This window comes from Amblyraja radiata, chromosome 17 (genome assembly GCF_010909765.2).
Source record: "Amblyraja radiata isolate CabotCenter1 chromosome 17, sAmbRad1.1.pri, whole genome shotgun sequence".
Taxonomy (NCBI): domain Eukaryota; kingdom Metazoa; phylum Chordata; class Chondrichthyes; order Rajiformes; family Rajidae; genus Amblyraja; species Amblyraja radiata.
Genome location: NC_045972.1, coordinates 21,021,722 through 21,041,199, shown reverse-complemented (window position 1 = coordinate 21,041,199; position 19,478 = coordinate 21,021,722). Strand labels below are relative to the sequence as shown.

Here is a 19,478-nt window from a genome sequence, read left to right as displayed (position 1 = left end):
ATTCCTTCGCTCCATAGATACTACCTCACCTGCTGAGTTTCTCCAGCTTTTTGTCTATCATCTGTGAAGGGAATGAGCAGGAGATGTTTCGGGTCCGGACACTTCATCAGATTGAAAAAGGATCCCAACCTGAAATGTGGCCTGTCCATTTCCTCCAAAGATGCCACCTGACCCACTGAGTTCCTCCAGCGCTCTGTGTTTTGTTCTCCTTATAAGTAATATTCTCTAATCCTGGAAACATTCAGGTGAACCTCTTTTGCACCCTCACCAAAATGTCCACGTTTTTCTGGAAATGCATTAATCAGAACTGCACACAATATTCCAAGCATGACCTAACCAAAGTTTTATGCAGCTGCAACATGGTTTCCCGATTATTATACTCAACACTTTAATTGATAGAGGCAAGTATACCTTGTGCTTTCTATACCAATCTGTCTACTTGTGTAGACAAAAGTGCTGGAGGAACTCAGCGGGTGCAGCAGCATCTATGGAGCGAAGGAAATAGGCAACGTTTCGGGCCGAAACCCTTCTTCAGACTTGTGTTTACTTGTGTTGCCACTTTCATGGTGCTTTGATCTTGATCTCTCAGTACACTAGTATTTCTATGAGTCCTTCCATTTACCGTATATGTTCCCCTTACATTTTAACTCAGAAATACGTCACACTTCTGCTGTTTATTAGTCGTTACCAATAAACGTGGAATTGGAACATTCTTTGGAATGCAATCTAATGGCAAGACCACACGTCCTTCTTTAGAAAAAAACAAACATCAAGTAGTAGTAAAACAAATTGTGTTTGCTTTTTGCAACTTCTTCAATGCAATTTTTAACCACAATGCCACCAAAGCAGATGGCAAAGTTAGGAAGTTCAACAGGAGCAGATGATAGGTGACTAACACTGGCAGCCTCGGTCGCTAGCCAAGCCAGCCCTCTCAATGTTACTGCTGTTGCAGATTTTGCTTGCAAATTCAACATTTATTTGGAAGCATGTGAATGGATCATGATAGCAAAAACAATGTTTCCTCAATCAGAAGTTAGGAAGCAGGTATTGTTCACGCAATCTCTCACTTTATATCACATGGGTTGATGCCCATTAATCTCCAGTTTTCATTTAGCCTCCATGTACGATTGAAAGTTTTATTTTTAATTACAAATAAATTATAAAGTACTGTCTATGGGATAACCATTAATATTAAAATATTAAAAGCACACACTGCTAGAAATTGGAACCATTTACACCATGTTCTTACACTCTGCACAGTTTAACTTTAATGGAAAATCAATTTAATTTGAAAAAAAGGACTCTTCTTAAGACATGCATGAACCAAGATTTTCATTCCTGGTCTCTGACACATCAAAGAGGACTGCGTTATTTTCCACAGTTTTTCACTGTCACATTCATGGCCCTTGTCATCAGAAGATCATAATAAAGAGGAGTAGAATTAGGCCATTCAGCCCATTGCGTCTGCCCAACCATTCGGTCATGGCTAAAATCTATTTACTTCTCAACCCCATTCCCCTACTTTCTCTCCATAACATTGGATGCCTTATTAAACAAGAACGTATGAATCTCTGCATTAAAAAAATGATTTGGCCTCCACAGCTGTCGGTGGCAATGAATTCTACAGATTCCTCAAGCAGATCCCAGTCCTGCACAGTTGCTCATGACTCATTCGAAACCACTACCCAAGCTATCCTACTGATCTGCTCTGCAGCACCATACCATTCACTTTCCCCACATTCCATAACTATGGGCAAAAAAATACACTAATCCACCACATAACAACAAACCCCTTACCATTCCACAGGGTATAAATCCCATCACACCAAGCTAAAAATCACACTCTCAGGGCTCCTCATCAGCTGTTCCTTGTTCTCCTTTTGCTTTGTAGCAGGCACATTTAATGGGAAGTGTAGTTACTTTCATCCTGAGGGTGAAGTCCGTTGGGATAATAACTTCAAATTATGCACACGTCTCCCAAAATAGTTTGACACCATTGGAGATTCATAATGGTGCAACATCAAAACTACATTGGAGCAATTTGAAAACTAGCTACGCCAGAATAATTTATAGAAACAAAGAACTGCAAATGCTTGTTTATACCAAAGATAGACACAACGTGCTGGAGGAAAAGGATAGGTGACGTTTTGGGTTGGGACCCTTCTTCAGACTGAAAATAGGAGGTGGGTGGGGGGGGGTTGGGGATGCTGTGAGTCTAAAAAAGGGTCCCATCCCAAAACGTCGCAAATTATTTTCCTCCAGAGATGCTGCCTGACCCACAGAGTTACTCCAGCACGTTTTTGTGTCTATCTCCAGAATAATTTGACTTTCTGCACCAGAAACAAAATAGGAAGCACCTAGATTTACTGATTATGGAGCTCTAAAACTATTTCACAATCACTTTGAAAATGAAGCAAAATTGAGAATTACATTATGAGGAGAGGAAAACAGAATGGATGCTGTAAAATCAGAATTGGTAGGCTCAAGGATGTGGTGACTCTTTGCGTACTGGTCCCATTAGAGGATCTGCTATCATCTTTTACAATCGTTCCACTCTTTTAAATCTTTATTTCACTGTGGATGGCTTGATTGTATTCATGTATATCATTTTTTTTCTTTGACTGGATAGCACGCAAACAAAAAACTTCTCACAGCAGCTCGGAACACGTGACAATAATAATGAACTAAACTTAACTAATCTTCCACTAACCTGTGTGACTCAGAGGATACGATAATAACCCTTGCAGGTATTGAACGACGGAGAACGTCTTGAAGGAGCTGCACCAGGTAGAAATGTCCCAAGTGATTGACTTGAAAAGTGGTTTCAAGGCCATCCACTGTCAATTGCCACGGAGAACCAAATGCAGCGGCATTACAGATCAACACATGAAGGGATCTGTAGAGAGAACACAAGAGAAATATCTCAGAATCAAGAGCAGGTGAAAGAAAAGTTTTTTTTCTAGAAATAAAAGTGTCACTGGTAGAGCTGCTGCCTCATAGCGCCAGAGACCCAGGTTTGATCCTGACCTCGGGTAATGCTTGCATGAAGTTTATACGTTCTCCCTGTGACTGCATGGGTTTCCTCTGGGTGCTCCTGGTTCCTTAATGTACCAAAGATATGTGAGTTTGTCGGTTAATTGCCCCCTGTAAATTAGCCCCAGCACGTTAGGAAGTGGATTAGAAAGTGGGATAACATTGAACTAGTGTGAATGGGTGATCAATGGTCGGGTTGACTTGTTGGGCCGATGGACCTGTTTACAAACTAAACACAAAGATAGCACCCGTGGCCATCCCACCTGAATATGCACCCATTTCTCCCTTTCCCCTTCCATTACATTCCTTCACATTTCACATTTCCACATCTTCTATCCTCATCTCACACCTTTTTATCTTTTTGTTTCTGGCCTTCGTCCAAGCCTGACGAACTACAAGTCAGTCTGAAGAAGGTTCCTGACCCGAAAAGCACCAATCCATGGTCTCCAGAGATGGAGCCGCTGAGTTACTCCGGCATACTGTGTCTTTTATTTTGTAAACCAACATTTGCAGTTCCACGAGCCTAGTTTTTTATAAAATAAATTGACCTTGAGATATTGTGGACTGAAGCCTGAGTTGGATGTTTCCAGTTTTTTAGTTCCTGCTCATTCCTGTGGCTTTTTCCCCAATCTTAAAATTCCATCTAGAAACTAATACACACCAAACAGCAATGGGTGAATGGATGGATGCCTTCACAGAGGAAAATGCTAAGATAAATCCTATCACTTTTTGTGACAAAGGTGTGCAATCACAGAATGTGCTGCATATATTTAAAAGAAACTAGCAAAATCAATATGTTATTGCAGAAGAACAACAAACCCAACTGTACTAAAATTATTTCCAGAATCAGGCCATAAGGTCATAAGTGATGGGAGTGAAATTAAGCCATTCGGCCCATCAAGTCTATTCCACCAATCATGGGTGATCTATCTCTCCCTCCTAACCCCATTCTCTTGCCTTCTCCCCATAACCTCTGACACCTGTACTAATTAAGAATCTATCTATTTTTGACATAGAAATATCTACTGACTTTGCCTCCACAGCCTTCTATGGCAAAGAATTCCACAGATTCACATCCCTCTAACTAAAGAAATTCCTTATAATCTCCTTCCTAAAAGAACTGGGGCTATGACCTCTAGCCCGAGACTCTCCCACTAGTGGAAACATCATGTTTAAGAAGGAACTGCAGATGCTGGAAAATCGAAGGTACACAAAAATGCTGGAGAAACTCAGCGGGTGCAGCAGCATCTTTGGAGTGAAGGAAATAGGCAACGTTTCGGGCCGAAACCCTTCTTCAGACAGAAGACACGTTGCCTATTTCCTTCGCTCCATAGATGCTGCTGCACCCGCTGAGTTTCTCCAGCATTTATGTGTACCAGTGGAAACATCATGTTGTTTTTTTGCATACTTTGAATAAAGAAGTGTGTACATTGCTTCATTCACAACCTTGGGCAGCGCCAGGAAGCCTGACGAACTACAAGGTGTTTTGAAATGTGGTAACCTGGAAAAACGCAGCAGCCAATTTCAGTGCTCAGGAAAGGTATGGTGCAGGGGTTCCCAACCTTTTTCATCCCGTTTACCCCAGGCAACTTTAATAGCACATAACAATGTTATTTCACTTATTTATGAACAACTAATGATGAACAGAACCAAACTAAGTCAGTCAATGAGAAATAATATGTACAAATCCAAAATCATCAAATTTACGCCCTGGGTAGGCGAAATTTAACCCAGGTTAGGAACCCTTGGTATAGGGGGACATGGGCCAAATGAGACTCCATTAGATAGGGCCTCTCGGTCAGCATGGACAAGTTGGGACGTAGGGACTTTTTTGGTATTCTATGACACTGTGTCATCAATAAAAAAATTGTGTTGCTTGAGGTTCATCACTAATTCTGAAGCAGAGGGAATACAAATAGTTATAAAAACAGAACAGGCACATTGGAATAGGACCACTGCCCAGGTAAAGGATATATCCTAGCATATATCAACTATTTTGCTGGTGAAACTCCACAGTATTTCTGTGCTTCTCTCAGTGCTGGAAATATCTCGAAATTCACAACATTCATTCTAGAAAGTGTAAAAGTTCACAAGGTACAGAAATAAAATGTTCTTTAAAAAGAAATGTCACAAACATTGTATAACCAAACATGTAATCTGTACCTAATTTTATTTCAAGCTATACATCTCAGCAGGCCATAATTGAGGTTATCAATCAAAATGTCACTGTACTGCATACGGAGCGCAGTAAGAAAATAAGCGCAACTAACATTTTGTTAAATTGTGTACAGATCTATACATTTCAGATGACTTGTCTTTCTTCCACGACTGTGGTAGTCACATTTTACTGACAGAAGTGAAACAATTCTTTCAGTATATGTGATAATTTGGATGAGCTGCACCTTTTTAAAAGTTTAATGGTACCATTTTGAATTCATCCTCTGGTTTCTGAAGCCATGGACTAATAGATACAAATGCAGTAATTAGATATGCTTTAAGGTACAACTATTCACTATCTAAAATACTGAAATGTTTGCACTGAGGGTATTATAAGGAGATCTGAAATGTTACAGCCATCAGTGGTGTTGAATTTCTCCTGCAGAGGGCATTGGCATTCATTCCAGGATCGGAGAAAATGGGTCTGTGGCATTTGGAGGGCTCTATGGTTCATTTAAAGTTCAAACCTGGTAGAGGACGCAATCATTGAGAACAACAACTCAAGTGTACAGTCCTTCGAGCAGTTTGCATATCAAGGTTGAGTCATGCTGCCTAAAATTAGGAATAAACAGTTACAAATGAAGCAGAGAGAGTGAGTAAGTTGGAAGGAAAGGACCAGCAACCCACAACATAGTTCTAATCATTATGGATACCACTGTTATTCATTATTCACGGAACAAATTTATTCCAGAATTTCTCTTTTCAAATCCCCAATTGTGGCATAAATTTACCTGTCCTCACCACTTTTATCAACCTCAGACTAAACTAAACCAAGCAAAACAATGCAAAGTAATTTATCTGAATTTATTCACTTATGAAGATAAAATTATTGCTTCAATGTAATGTGCGATAAAGTAGTTACAAGTAATAGCAAAATGTGGATCTCTGAAAAATCCTAACAACCCAAGGGTCCTTTAAAAATTTATGAACATTTCATAAGAACAGTACTATATTTTCCATAATGGTAATTTTACAACGAGAACAAAATGAAGCATTTAATTTGTGCACATAAATGGAGGACTTCAATTTCAGATTTTTATTGTTATTAATATTATGCTGAACAAGTCATATTCTGCAGAAGTCTGTCCCAATGTCCGTCAAACTGCAGCCAAGAAAAATAAACAGATTTTCAATGATGTCTTCTGCAATGATTTAAAGGAATCAACAAAAATAAAGCTTTTTTCATTTTGACTATTTATAAATCATTGAACTACTTTCATGCCTTCTTTAATTCATAATCTACTTGCAAAATTATAAAATATTACAAATTAATTAATTACAAAACACTAACATTTTACAGCATTTCACACAGGCATATAGGACAACACAGTGGCCCAATGCCAGAGACCCAGGTTTGATCCTGAACTTGAGTGTTGTTTGTGTGGAATTTGCACGTTCTCTCTGTGGTATTCCTCCAAGCACTCTGGCTTCCTCCCACATTACAAAGATGTGCCGCTTTGTAAGCTGATTGGCCACTGTAAAGTATCCTTAGTGTATAAGAAAGTGGGATAACATGGAACTAATGTGAACGGCTGAACGATGGTCAGGGTGGACTCGGTGGGCCAAAGGGCCTGTTTCCATGCTGTATCTTTCAATCATCAATCAATATGTCCATTGGCTGTCGGACCTAGCCAGATCCACTTTATTCCTGTTTGTTTTTTCTAGGTTTGATGATGCATAAAGCCCAACCCAAAATTCTAGATGGAAATTTAGTCAGACACAAATACTTCAATCATTCCTCCTTAACCCATTTTCCCTCAATTGTTATGCAACATTTAAGGTAACCATTGCAGACCTATTTTTACACAAGCATCAATTTAGGATGTTCAAAAGGGAACTGCAGATGCTGGAATATCGAAGGTACACAAAATTGCTGGGGAAACTCAGCGGGTGCAGCAGCATCTATGGAGCGAAGGAAATAGGCGACGTTTCGGGCCGAAACCCTTCTTCCAGGGTTCATCAGTTTAGGATACTATTTCTCAAAGAGGGCAATGAGAGAATTTTCATATTCAATCCTTCTAGGAGAGATGTATTCCTATAAAAATCAATGGGCACAAAGACAAAGATCCATTGAGGGAACACTTTGCTGCATTAGATAGAGGGAGAGGAACACGGTTGCTATATTTCTTTTACATTTAATTTCTGACGTTTTCAATATTATTTCTAAATTCATTATTAAAGCAAGGGACAAATTGCATTCAAAATGGCTGAATATCTGAAGAAGGGTCCCGATCCGAAATGTCACCTATCCACGTTCTCCTGAGATGCTGCCTGACCAGCTGAGTTACTCCAGCGATAAACACAAAAAGCTGGAGTAACTCAGCGGGACAGGCAGCATCTCAGGAGAGAAGGAATGGGTGATGTTTCAGGTCGAGATCCTTCTTCAGAGTTACTCCAGCACTCTATCTTTTCTAAACCAGCTGCCGTTCCATGTTTCTGCCGAACACTTTAATAAGTTTCAGATAGGAATAAAAGGTGGATTCTCTAATTGAAAATGTACAACCATGTCCCTAGTACCCTCATCTTTTCAACATTTCAATAAAAAATTTCAATGAATGGACCACAAATTAAAGTTTCCACCTATGATCGGGAAGGTACAAAGGGCATAAATAGTAAGTGAACATAATAATAGCTCAGAACTGAGGTAGCGATCATTACAAACCATCAATAAATGGCACAAAGATGATCAAAAAGCCTAATGATTTTAGCTCAAAGAGATTAGAATTCAAAAGTGAAGATATTCAAATTCAGAAGTGAGTTGTGCATAGCCTTTGAGTTTTAGGACAGTTGTCAGAAAAGATGCAATGCCTTAAGGGACTCCAATTGAAATATATTGGATTAATACCAGAGTATAAAGAGTTAAAATATAGCAGGTCATGAAAACTTGACTTGTATTCTCTCAAGACTAAAGGGCTGATCTAATTGAGGAGTTTAAGATGGTAATAGGTTTTGATTGGGAAGATGCTGAGAAAAAGATACTGTACATACAGAGAAAATATTTATTTTTATGGAAGGATCGCAAGGAAATCAGGACATACTTCTTTGTATACAAAGGATAGCGGAAATATGAATTTTCCTCCATCAAAGGGTTACATATGCTCCGGGAATTGTAATTTTGAAAAATTAGATTAATAGATTTTTTTAAGGAAAAATGTCAAGGGATATGAAATAAAGATGAGTAAATGAAGTTAAGGTATAGATCAACCATGATCTAATTGAATGGCAGAGGAGGCTCAAGGGGCTGATACTTCTCATACTTAAAGATTGCAAAGGTGAAACATATGATCTGAGAGTAAAATACTTTTAAAAATTCCAAACAATTTCAAACATGCATTTCATAAACAAACTAATTGACTTTTGTATTGGTTTGTGTCCTAAAAAGTTTCCACATTATTGGGGCTAATCAATGGGATAAATGGCTTGGAAGGGTTATTGAGCCGAGGATTCGGAAAAAGATTAACTAATATCCTCAGAGACTGTCGTTAACCCAGTGCTTCAGGGATTGGGTGATTCCAACTATGTGTTAATTCATCTCCCTAAAACCTCCAGGCTCAGTTACTCCTCCTTGACAGTTCTTTCATCTTAGTTCTCAGTCGTCAAAGGTGAACAAGTTGAACAAATGAAAGACAAATTGCTGGAGTAACTCAGCAGGTCAGGCAGCGTCTCTGGAGAACATGGATAGGTGACATTTCAGGTTGGGATCTTCCTCAAAAAATGCCTAAAACATTAAGAAAGGACATATGAAATATTAAAGTTAAATCAAGTCTATTTTGTAACTATCCTTAATTAAAACACAAAACCTGCAATTAATTATTAGTACAAATTATTTTCTTCAGCAAAATACAAAGTGCTGGAGGAACTCAACGGGTCAGGCAGCATCTGGAGAGGGAATGGACAGGCAATGTTTCAGGTCAGGACTCCTTTTCACCTACTTTTTTGTCTTCAAATATGCCAAAAGAGGAATTTCATATGCACAGAATCCACCTTATCTTAAAACATTTGTCAATTAAGCATGGAAGGCATGTGAGGGACAATTTAACACTGATGTTGCAATATTCATAATACTGAGTCAGGCTTTCAATAACCTCCAAATGGTGAACAGATTTTGTACAATACCCGTTCTTCCATTAAATGACTGGTTTAATGACAAAATAAATAGGGTTTTACTCAAAGCATAAGCAGCCAGTGATCATGCAAGGCATCAGGAGAGAATATTTGAAGATTAGTTAACAACAGGGACTCAGTGACACAAGTACTTCGAACATTGAACAGTACAGCACTGATGCAGGCCCTTTGGCCCACAATGTTTGTGCTGAACATGACACCAAGTTAAAAATGGTAGAATGAAGGGCATGCTCAGCTGCTCACGGAGAACAACATGTTGAAAGAAACTGAACAAAAGGAAAAAGCAAATTGTGGAAAAACCTTTTATTTTGAATGAACTGGATAGAATTATTGATTCATAAGAATGCAAACAGGCCCTCCAGCCCAACTCGTTCATGCCAACTAAGATGCTCCATCTAAGAAATCAGGAGGGCAAAAAGGATACATGAGAAAGCTGGTTGATTAGATAAAGGAAAATACATTGCTATTTTTCTGCCATTATTATACAGTACATGAAAGATGTAGAGGATACAAGATGGCACCAAAAACAAGGCAACTCTTGTATATTTCCTCAGCGTAATCTACTATTTTACATACTTGTACTTAAGTCTTATTGCATCTAATGTATAGTAAGATTGTTTTCTGAACTGTATGCAAACACGTAATTTCACTGCACCTAGATACATGTGAAATAAAGTAGCATTGAACCATTGAAGCTAGTTCCATCTGCATGTGTTTGGCCCATGTCCCTCGAAACCTTTCCTATCCATGTACCTGTCCAAGTGTCTTTTAAATGTTATTGGATCTACCAATAAATCTACCAAGGAAGACATCACATTATTTCTACCAAACATCCGAATCATGAGTCAATGTGGAATAAATACCCCAGTGTAACTCTTCATACATTTACCAATCCACCTGAAGCAAATTCAGATTTGCCATCTTTTTTAAAGTGCTTTGAACCACTGCAGAGATCAGCCCAGAATAAGCTCTGTCAATATTGTCTCAAAGCTGCAGATGTATGTCCACAGATAATGTTTGACTACTTTGACCCCGTGTTTGCTCTGAAAATGCTGAAGCTTAGAACTGACACTTGTGAGCTCAAATCTAAATGGACCATTTCAGGGTCCAATATTAAGCGGATGAATTGGATATATTGTATTAATGTACACAAATCAACAAGGGCATCATTATTGATTAACTAGATTTTTTTTTAATGGAAAACCAACCGTATCAAATAATGTGTGCGTTTTCAATAACCATGAAATAACACAAGAATGAATTGAACCAGAGGTCAAATAACTGAAAATAAACCATGATTACATACAATGAAATATAAACGAAGGAACATAAATGTCAAGGAAGGTTAGATTATGTATATTTGACCAAGATCTTTGTTCTCGGTTTGTTCTCAGCCACATTCAGTTTCTTAACATAAAATGCCACTGCTTTGCAGCATTCAGACTCATCTTTATGATCATTTTTGAATATATTCTATGTGAATCAATGTGCAGGCCTTGCATTATAAAACCATTGATTTGGACCTGAGTCTTCTGCAAGGCATTGGGAGATATAACATTTGACTCCAATCAAAGGCAGTCACCATTCTATTCTCTTGCATCACAATTAAACAAAGTCTGAGTTTATTAAGAGATCAACTTAATTTCAAGAGTATTGGTATTGACCTTATTATGGTCACTTGTACCAAGATGCAGTGAAAGGCCTGATAGAATAAAATTCATAATTACTGTATGTTTATTTGTGTGTTATAATGCTGTAAAGCTGCAGCAAGTAAGAATGTAATTGTTCCATTGCTGGTATATTTGACAATTAAACACTTTTGACTCCACACAAGTACATTCAAATTATATAAAAGGTCCAAAATAAAAAATGCCAGAGTGCAGATTTTAGTGTCACAGCATGAGAGTGTTAATTACAGAGAAAATGTCCAAGGACCGCAATGAGATAGGTTGGAAGATCGGGACAACATCCTAGCTTCTGGGAGGGCTGCTCAATTATCTGGTAACAGCGGGAAAGAAGATGTTCCTTAATCTGTGGAACATGTTTTCAAACTTCCGCCTGAAAGATCAGAAAGACTCAAGTAGCCAGCTGGCCTCACTCCTTAAGCCTATCACCTTTAATAAATAATGGTATGCTGAAGAAATATTTTAAAATATATTTGACATATAATAAAACAAATAATACTTTCGAAGCATTAGTGAACTACTGCAGTAGTTCGCTAGCGCTTCGAAAGTTTTATTTTATTTTTATTATATATATATGTATATGTTTGGACTTTGGTCATCAGAGATACAACGTGGAAACACGCCCCTCCAACCACCGAGTCTGCGCCGAACAGCGATCACCCCTTACACTAGCACTATCCTACACATTTGGGACAATTTCCCAATTTTACCAAAACCAATTAACCTACAAACCTGTGTAGGAAGGAACTGCAGATGCTGTTTAAAATCCAAAGATAAACACAAAAAGCTGGAGTAACTCCGCGGGACAGGCAGCATCTCTGGAGAGAAGGAATGAGTGATGTTTCGGGACCTTCTTCAGACCTACAATCCTTTACATCTTTCTAGTGTGGGAAGAAAGCAGAACGCCCAGAGAAAACCCATGCAGTCACAGGGAGAACGTACAAACTCTGTACAGACAGAACCCTTGGTCAGGATCGAACCTAGGTCTCTGGCACTGCAAGGCAGCAAATCTACCTCTGTGCCACTGTGCCGCCCTTTCATTTATCAGGATTTTCCACTTGGGAGATTTTGGTCGTGGTATTTGAATTCAGTAAACTTTGAGATGGCTACATGACCTAATTGCTCTGTACTAATAGACTAAGTTAGGTGAATTATAAGTCAGGTCAATTCAAGTCAACTTTATTTGTCACATACACATACAAGATGTACAGTGAAATGAAAGTGGCAATGCTTGCGTGATTTTGCAAAATTACAGAACAGAACAGAACCAGTATTTACATTTTTAAAAAAGACACAACAGTTACGCCCTGGTGAGATCAGAGTTTACAGTCCTGATGGCTTGAGGAAAGAAACTCCATCACATCCTCTCTGTTTTCACAGCGTGACAGCGGAGGCGCTTGCCTGATCGTAGCAGCTGGAACAGTTCGTTGCTGGGGTGGCAGGGGTCCTTCATGATCTTGCTGGCTCTGGATTTCCACCTCCTGGAGTATAGGTCCTGCAGTGGGGGAAGTGTAGTTCCCGTGGTACGTTCGGCCGAACGCACTACTCTCTGCAGCGCCTTCCTGTGCTGGGCAGAGCTTTTGCCAAACCAGATTGAGATGTTTCCGATACTTTCTATAGCACCAGAGTAGAAAGATTGATGGATCTTCAGAGAGACTCTGAATTTCCTCAGCTGCCTGAGGTGGTAAATGCGCTGCCTTGCCTTTCTCACCAGTGTGGCAGTGTGTGTTGGCCATGTAGACTCGCAGGTATTTAAAGCTGCTCACCATATCCACAGAAGTCCCATTAATCCCCAATGGCGCGTACGTCCGCGGTTGTAGTGCCTTTCTAAAGTCCACAATCAGCTCCATAGTTTTTGTGACATTCAAATGTCACAATGGTGTTATTCTGACACCATAGTGCCAGGTCAGCCACCTCCTCCAGGTAGGCCTTCTCATTGTTATCGGAGATCAGGCCGACCACCACTGCGTCATCAGCAAACTTAATGATGGAGTTGGAGCTGAACCTGACCACACAGCATGTGTGTACAGGGAGTACAGTTGGGGGCTGAGGACGCAACCCTGGGGGGATCCTGTGTTCAGGGTGAGGGGGTTGGAGGTATGTCTACCCATCTTGACCACCTGGGGCCTGGTGGTCAATAAGTCCAGTACCCAGGCACACAGGGGAGTGTTCAGTCCCAGTTCTAGCAGTTTATCAGCAAGTCTGGTGGGGACTATGGTGTTGATAGCTGAACTGAAATCAATGAACAGCATCACACAAAAAGTTGGGTCCACTGGCCAGTCCATCACCGGCTTTGACCTCCCTACCGTTGAAGGGATCTATCGTAGTCGCTGCCACAAAAAAGCAGCCAAAATCATCAAAGACCCACACCATCTTGGCCACACACTCATTTCACCATTGCCATCAGGAAGAAGGTACAGGAGCCTGAAAACTGTAACGTCCAGGTTCAGGAACAGCTTCTTCCCTACAGCCATTCACATATTCCGTCTCACTAGCCAGCGCACTGACGATGTTGTTACCAGCCGGCGAGCTAGGGGTGTTGTTGCCCGCCTCAAATCGTGCATAGAAAGAGTTCAGGTCATCAGCTAAGGAGGCGCCGGCACTCATGGTTGAGGGGGGGGCTGCTCCAGTAATTAGTTGTAGTCGGTAGTCTCTGCCAAAGGCGTCTGGTGTCCCATCTGCTGCTCCGTCTGCAACTCCATCCAGGCCCTGTACCTCCTTTTTGCGTCCTTCACCGCCCTTCGCAGTCTATAGGACTCTGACTTGTAGTCACCCATGTTGCCAGATGCCAGGCCGGAGTTGTAAGCAGTGGTGTGAGCATTCAAAGCAACAGGAATGGACCTGTCAACCCAGGGCTTTTGTTAGGAAAAAAAGCTAACCTTTACCGTGGGGATGATGTTGTCAGCTAGTGTTGCTATGAAGTCCATGACAGCTTCCGCAGACTCACTGACGTCTCTGGACCTTGATTGGAAGATATTCCAGTCGACATCACTCAGTGCATCCTGTAGCATGGCCTCTGAATGGTCAGGTCACCGCTTTATGTCCCTCGTCACTGCCGTTTCCCGCACTATTCGTTGTTTATACTCCGGCAGCAGGAAAATGGCGGCGTGGTCAGATTTCCCAAAAGGAGGGAGAGAAATGGCCTTGTATCCTCTCCTGAATGGTGTGTAACAGTGGTCCAAAGTTCTTTCAACCCCCCCGGTGACACTTGTGATGTGTTGGCAGAAGTTAGGCATAACTTTTTTGAAGTTTGCCTTATTGAAATCCCCAGCCAACAACGTAGCCGCGTCAGGATGCTTGTTCTGATGCCGTCATAACACATTGTGTAGGGCCGATAGTGCCGTGTCGGTGTCTGCATGCGGTGGTATGTAGACGGCTGTTATGATGACGGCATGAGATCATCAGATGCTCCTGGGCTGACGAGCAGGTACGAGAAAACGTCTTAATATTCTTAGGGTTGCACTGGTTGTTGTTGGTCATGAAGTAAACCCCTCCATCCTTAGATTTTCCGGACTCTTCCATTCTATCCGCACAAAAAACAGAGAAGGACTCGGTTGTGCATATTACTTGATCAGGCACCAGCCATGTCTCTGTCAGACAAAAGATGTTACAGTCACTTGCGTCCCGCTGGAATCTAATCCTCGCCCTGAGATAATCCATCTTGTTTTCCAGGGACTGAACATTAGCAAGAAGAATGCTGGGCAGAGGTGGATGGTAGGCTTGAGCTCTTAGCCTGTTCCGAATCCCCCCACCCCCCCAGTTACCTCGATGTCTTTTCCGACTTTTTCCCAGAGACACGCTCCCATTGTTGTTGCTGCGGCTCGCTCTTAAGGGGCTGTCCCACTGTGGCGACCTAATTGGCGAGTTTAGAAGAGTTTAGGAGAGTTTGAAAAAGTGTCATGTTGAAGACCTTCTTCGACTATGTAGAAGACCTCCTTCGACTATGTTGAAGACTAGCTTCGACTAGCTTCTGGAAGATTGGACACCGAATAGTGCAGAGTGAAGAGGACCTCCATCAATCTCCTTCGACCTCCCTTCAACTATGTTGAAGACTATCTACGACTACCTTTGACTACCTTTGATTACCTTCGACTACCCTCGAATAACATGCCGACCTACTACGACCTACTTCGACTAAACCTACGAGTAAAAAAATATTGATTTTTTCCGTGGCGACCTTTTTTTACTCGCGGGCATTTTTCAGCATGTTAAAAAAACATCGCGACCGAGCTGGGGCCTCGAGTACGCAGGGGCTACTCTCGAGCATGAAGGAGCATTACAAAGACCTCCTAGGGCCTCGTGTTGACCAGGCTGTGAGTCGAGGGCAAACTCTTCTAAACTCACCAATTAGGTCGCCGCAGTGGAACAGCCTTTTTATGATCTCTGCCGGCCACGATGGATCGGTGGATAAAGTGTCCAAAAAACCTTGGGTTACGCTAAAACTTTAAGTTTAAAAGTGTTTTTCGATCGTAGAGTGTTAGTGCTGATATTAGCAGCAAGAAAGATATTAAAAATAAACATCTATATATTACTAAAAGTAAGATCTTGGCCGCTTTTGACACTGCAATGTGATTTCCAAGAGGACGTCGCCACTTACGGCCGTCATTTTTGGCCACCTCACTCAGAGCCCCCCTCCGCTGGACTGGACCGGAGGATTTTTCCCATCGATGAAAAATCAGAGACATATTAATGTTTTAAAAACATTTGCCATTCTCTCTGCTGCCCCTGCTGGTGGGAGGAGGGAGGGACTATAAAACCCGGCAGTGGTGTTCCTCACTCAGTCTCTGCAAGATGGAGGAATCGAGAGGGTCACGTCTCTCTGAGCACTGAATAACACTAAACACATGTCCACTCAACTGTGAGTGCCCTTAATGTGGTTTGAAAAGGAAAATATGGTTGGTTTGAAGTAAAAAGGCTAAAAATGGTTGTTTGGGGGGTTTTGGTTGAAGTAATAATAATAATAAATTTTATTTATGGGCGCCTTTCAAGAGTCTCAAGGACACCTTACAAAAATTTAGCAAGTAGAGGAAAAACATGTAAGCAGAATGAAATAAATAGTAGAGACATGACTAGTAAACAAATTAAAGACAAATTAAAGACAGAATTCAATTCAAAACACAATATGAGGCAATTCAAGCACAGATGAAAAGGGAGGGGATGTGGGCTAAGGATAGGCAGAGGTGAAGAGATGGGTCTTGAGGCGGGACTGGAAGATGGTGAGGGACACGGAATTGCGGATCAGTTGGGGGAGGGCACTGCAAATGGTTGTTTGGGGGGTTTGGGTTGAAGTAAAAAGGCACTGCAAATGGTTGTTTGGGGGGTTTGGGTTGAAGTAAAAAGGTACTGCAAATGGTTGCTTGGGGGTTTTGGGTTGAAGTGAAAAGGCACTGCAAATGGTTGTTTGTCTAAACTTGACAACTTCCTGTTTGCACTATATGGATTTTAGATAAAACGCTACCACTTACGGCTGTGATTTTTGGCATCTTACTCAGTCCCCATCCGCTCATCAGGTGCAGAGGATTCTACCCATCAATGAAAAATAAAAATGTTATTAGTGTTTAAAAAATGTTGAGAATCTCTCTCCTGTCAATCACGACATGAAGGCCACACCTTTTCCGGTGGGAGGGGGAGGGATTATAAAACCCGGAAGTGTGGTTGTGACTCAGTCTCTGCATGATGGGGGAGGGAGAGGCCACGACTCTGTCTGAGCTGTGAATTAACTGAACACACTGAATGTCTACTGAACTGTGAGTGTGGTGTTTTGTGTGGTTAAATGGTGGTTTTATGGTGGTTTCACTCTGCTTGAAATGGTATGAAACTGCATTTGAATGTGGTGGCCTTGCACCCTGCATGAAATGGTATGAAACTGCATTTGAATGTGGTGTCGTTGCACCCTGCATGAAAGGTATGAAACTGCATTTGAATTTTGTGGCCTTGCACCCTCCTTGAAATGGTATGAAACTGCACTTGAATTTGGTGGCCTTGCACCCTGCTTGAAGTGGTATGAAACTGCACTTGAATTTGGTGGCCTTGCATCCTGCTTGAAGTGGTTGGATACTGCACTTGAATGTGGTGGCCTAGCACCTTGCTTGAAGTGGTAGGAAACTGAACCTGAATTTGGTGGCCTTGCACCCTGCTTGAAGTGGTATGAAACTGCACTTGAATTTTGTGGCCTTGCACCCTGCTCGAAGAGGTAAGAAACTGCACTTGAATTTGGTGGCCTTGCACCCTGCTTGAAATGGTAGGAAAATGGATTTGAATTTGGTAGCCTTGCACTCTGCTTGAAATGGAATTTCAAGGAATAGCCGTGAGTCAACTGCCAGCCCACCAGCCGTGAGTGAGCTGCCAGCACATCAGGCTTGAGGGACTGAGCTGCCACCCCAAGAATCCATTTGGCCCACAATGTCCATACTAGCCCTCTGGAGACCTGTAGTCCCTGCAGCCGACAACACCCATACCAGCGCTCCAGAAAGCCCCCCCCCCCCTCCCCCCCCGCGCTGCCCACCAATATTGGAATTGGTGGAGGTGGAATATTGCATCAGGGGACCAGCCCTCCCGTGTGAACATGGGACCCAACGGGTCCCACTTAGTCTAGTAATAGTTTAAAAAATGCAAAATCGCCGTTGAGCTACCACGACGGTGACTGGACCCGGCCGCCCATCTTATCGAGAAATATCGCCATCTTAACATGAAATAAGAATAGAACCTCCCTCCTTTACAACCTTTTTCACAACACAGTCTTTCTCAAAGTCTCAAGGAATTGTCCGAAGAACTTACTGACCTCAACTAGAAACCAATATTTGAAAACTTAAAATATTTATTTGCTAATACAATCAGTATTATAAAAAGAATAGCAAAGATGTTCAAACTGGATAGCATGATTTTTGGCAGGAATAGTTTTTCCACATGGTATTTCGTTCACTGAATACATATTTAATTTAATTGCATTGGTATGAAAGCATAGTCTAGGCGCACATTGAATTTCTTTGCAAAGAAAATAGCATACTTTAAATTTGACAGATGTCTATTTTTTAATAATGATAATAATTCAAGAGTGCAGAGAAATTCAGTAAACAGTTTTTCACCCAGGGCATAATCTGTCAGAATCTGAAAAATCAGACTTGACACAGTTCCCATGTTTCACTTCTTGTGAGGGAGAACAGCATGTTGGGTTAAGAAAAATAAAAGAGGCATGTCCAGATAAAACAGGATTACTGCCAAGCATGGCATTAGCACAATCCAAATAAGAAAGAGGTTAGATGGAAAGTGTTAGAGACTGTTCAAAATCTCGCTTCTGAGAACAACTTAAATACAAATTACAAGTGTGTACACATTTAAAATACAAAAGCGATGCATCATAAAATGGGGAATGGGAATTATAGCACATTGCAGATACAGTTCAGTGAAAGGAATTCATGTGCATCTCTTCTATGGATGGCCTACAGCCCAGACCACCCAACTACATCGAAACCTATAACAGGTTGCTTAAGTGCCAATTATTAACACTGGCAGTCACGTCTACGAATCATTGTTTATAAAAATGGCTGTAATTAGGCTGTAATTATGGTTGTAATTATCAATTATTAATGACTGAAAACAAAGGTGGTAAGTGGCTTGTTCTTGTCATCAATGAAGTCAGCTTTAACTTCATCTGGCCTTTCATGTGAAAAGACCATTGACTCAAGCCACATTTGTAGACTTGAACACACTGTCTCCACTAACGTTACAATGTACTAAGAAATAAGCAATGCATTGTCATTGGTTGCCTCTTTCAGCTCCAGCATTAAATTGGGACTAGAAATACTATTCATCTAAACGTAGGGGAGAGGGGAGAGGGGATGAGGGGATGAGGGGGATGAGGGGAAGTGGGGGAGTTGGGGAAGTGGGAGAGGGGAAGGAGCGAGGAGGAATGGGGGGGGGGGGATGGGAAAGGGGGGAATGGGGAAGGGAAGGATGTTGGGATGGGGGGATGGAGGGGTGGTGGGATGGGGAAAAGGGGGGACGGGGCGAGGGGGAAGACGGTGAGGAGGAGAAAGGGAAGGAGAAAAGGAGGAAGAGGTACGGGAAGGGGTTAGGGGAAGGGGAGGGGGAGGGAAAGGGAAGGGGTTGGGGGGAGGGAGAGAAAGGGGGGTTGGGAATGCAGGGGGAGGGAACGGGGTGGGGAAAAGGGATGAGGGAACGAGATGAGGGAAGGGGGCAGAGGGGTTGTGGCGGTTAGTGATTGGGTTTCCTGAAGCCCGAGCCAACACATTTCCCTCCACCAACTAAATACTGACAATAGATTGTTTGACATCTCACCACAATGGAATCTGCAAGGTCTTAATGTGTCCAATTGGTGTTTGCTTTTTGGCGACTTTTACCAATGATTAAACATCACAAGTCATGAATTACCTAATTTGGCTACTTGATGTCTGAAAA

General features: G+C 41.6%; 1 protein-coding gene across 1 annotated transcript in view; it reads right to left on the bottom strand.

The window, feature by feature from the left end:
• wwox (WW domain containing oxidoreductase) overlaps window positions 1-19,478 on the bottom strand; it is a 1,040,919-nt gene that overhangs the window by 640,668 nt on the left and 380,773 nt on the right. Inside the window, exon 7 of the mRNA XM_033035849.1 lies at window positions 2,711-2,896. Coding sequence (XP_032891740.1) covers window positions 2,711-2,896 — 186 coding nt within the window. The remainder of the gene's footprint in view (window positions 1-2,710; window positions 2,897-19,478) is intronic.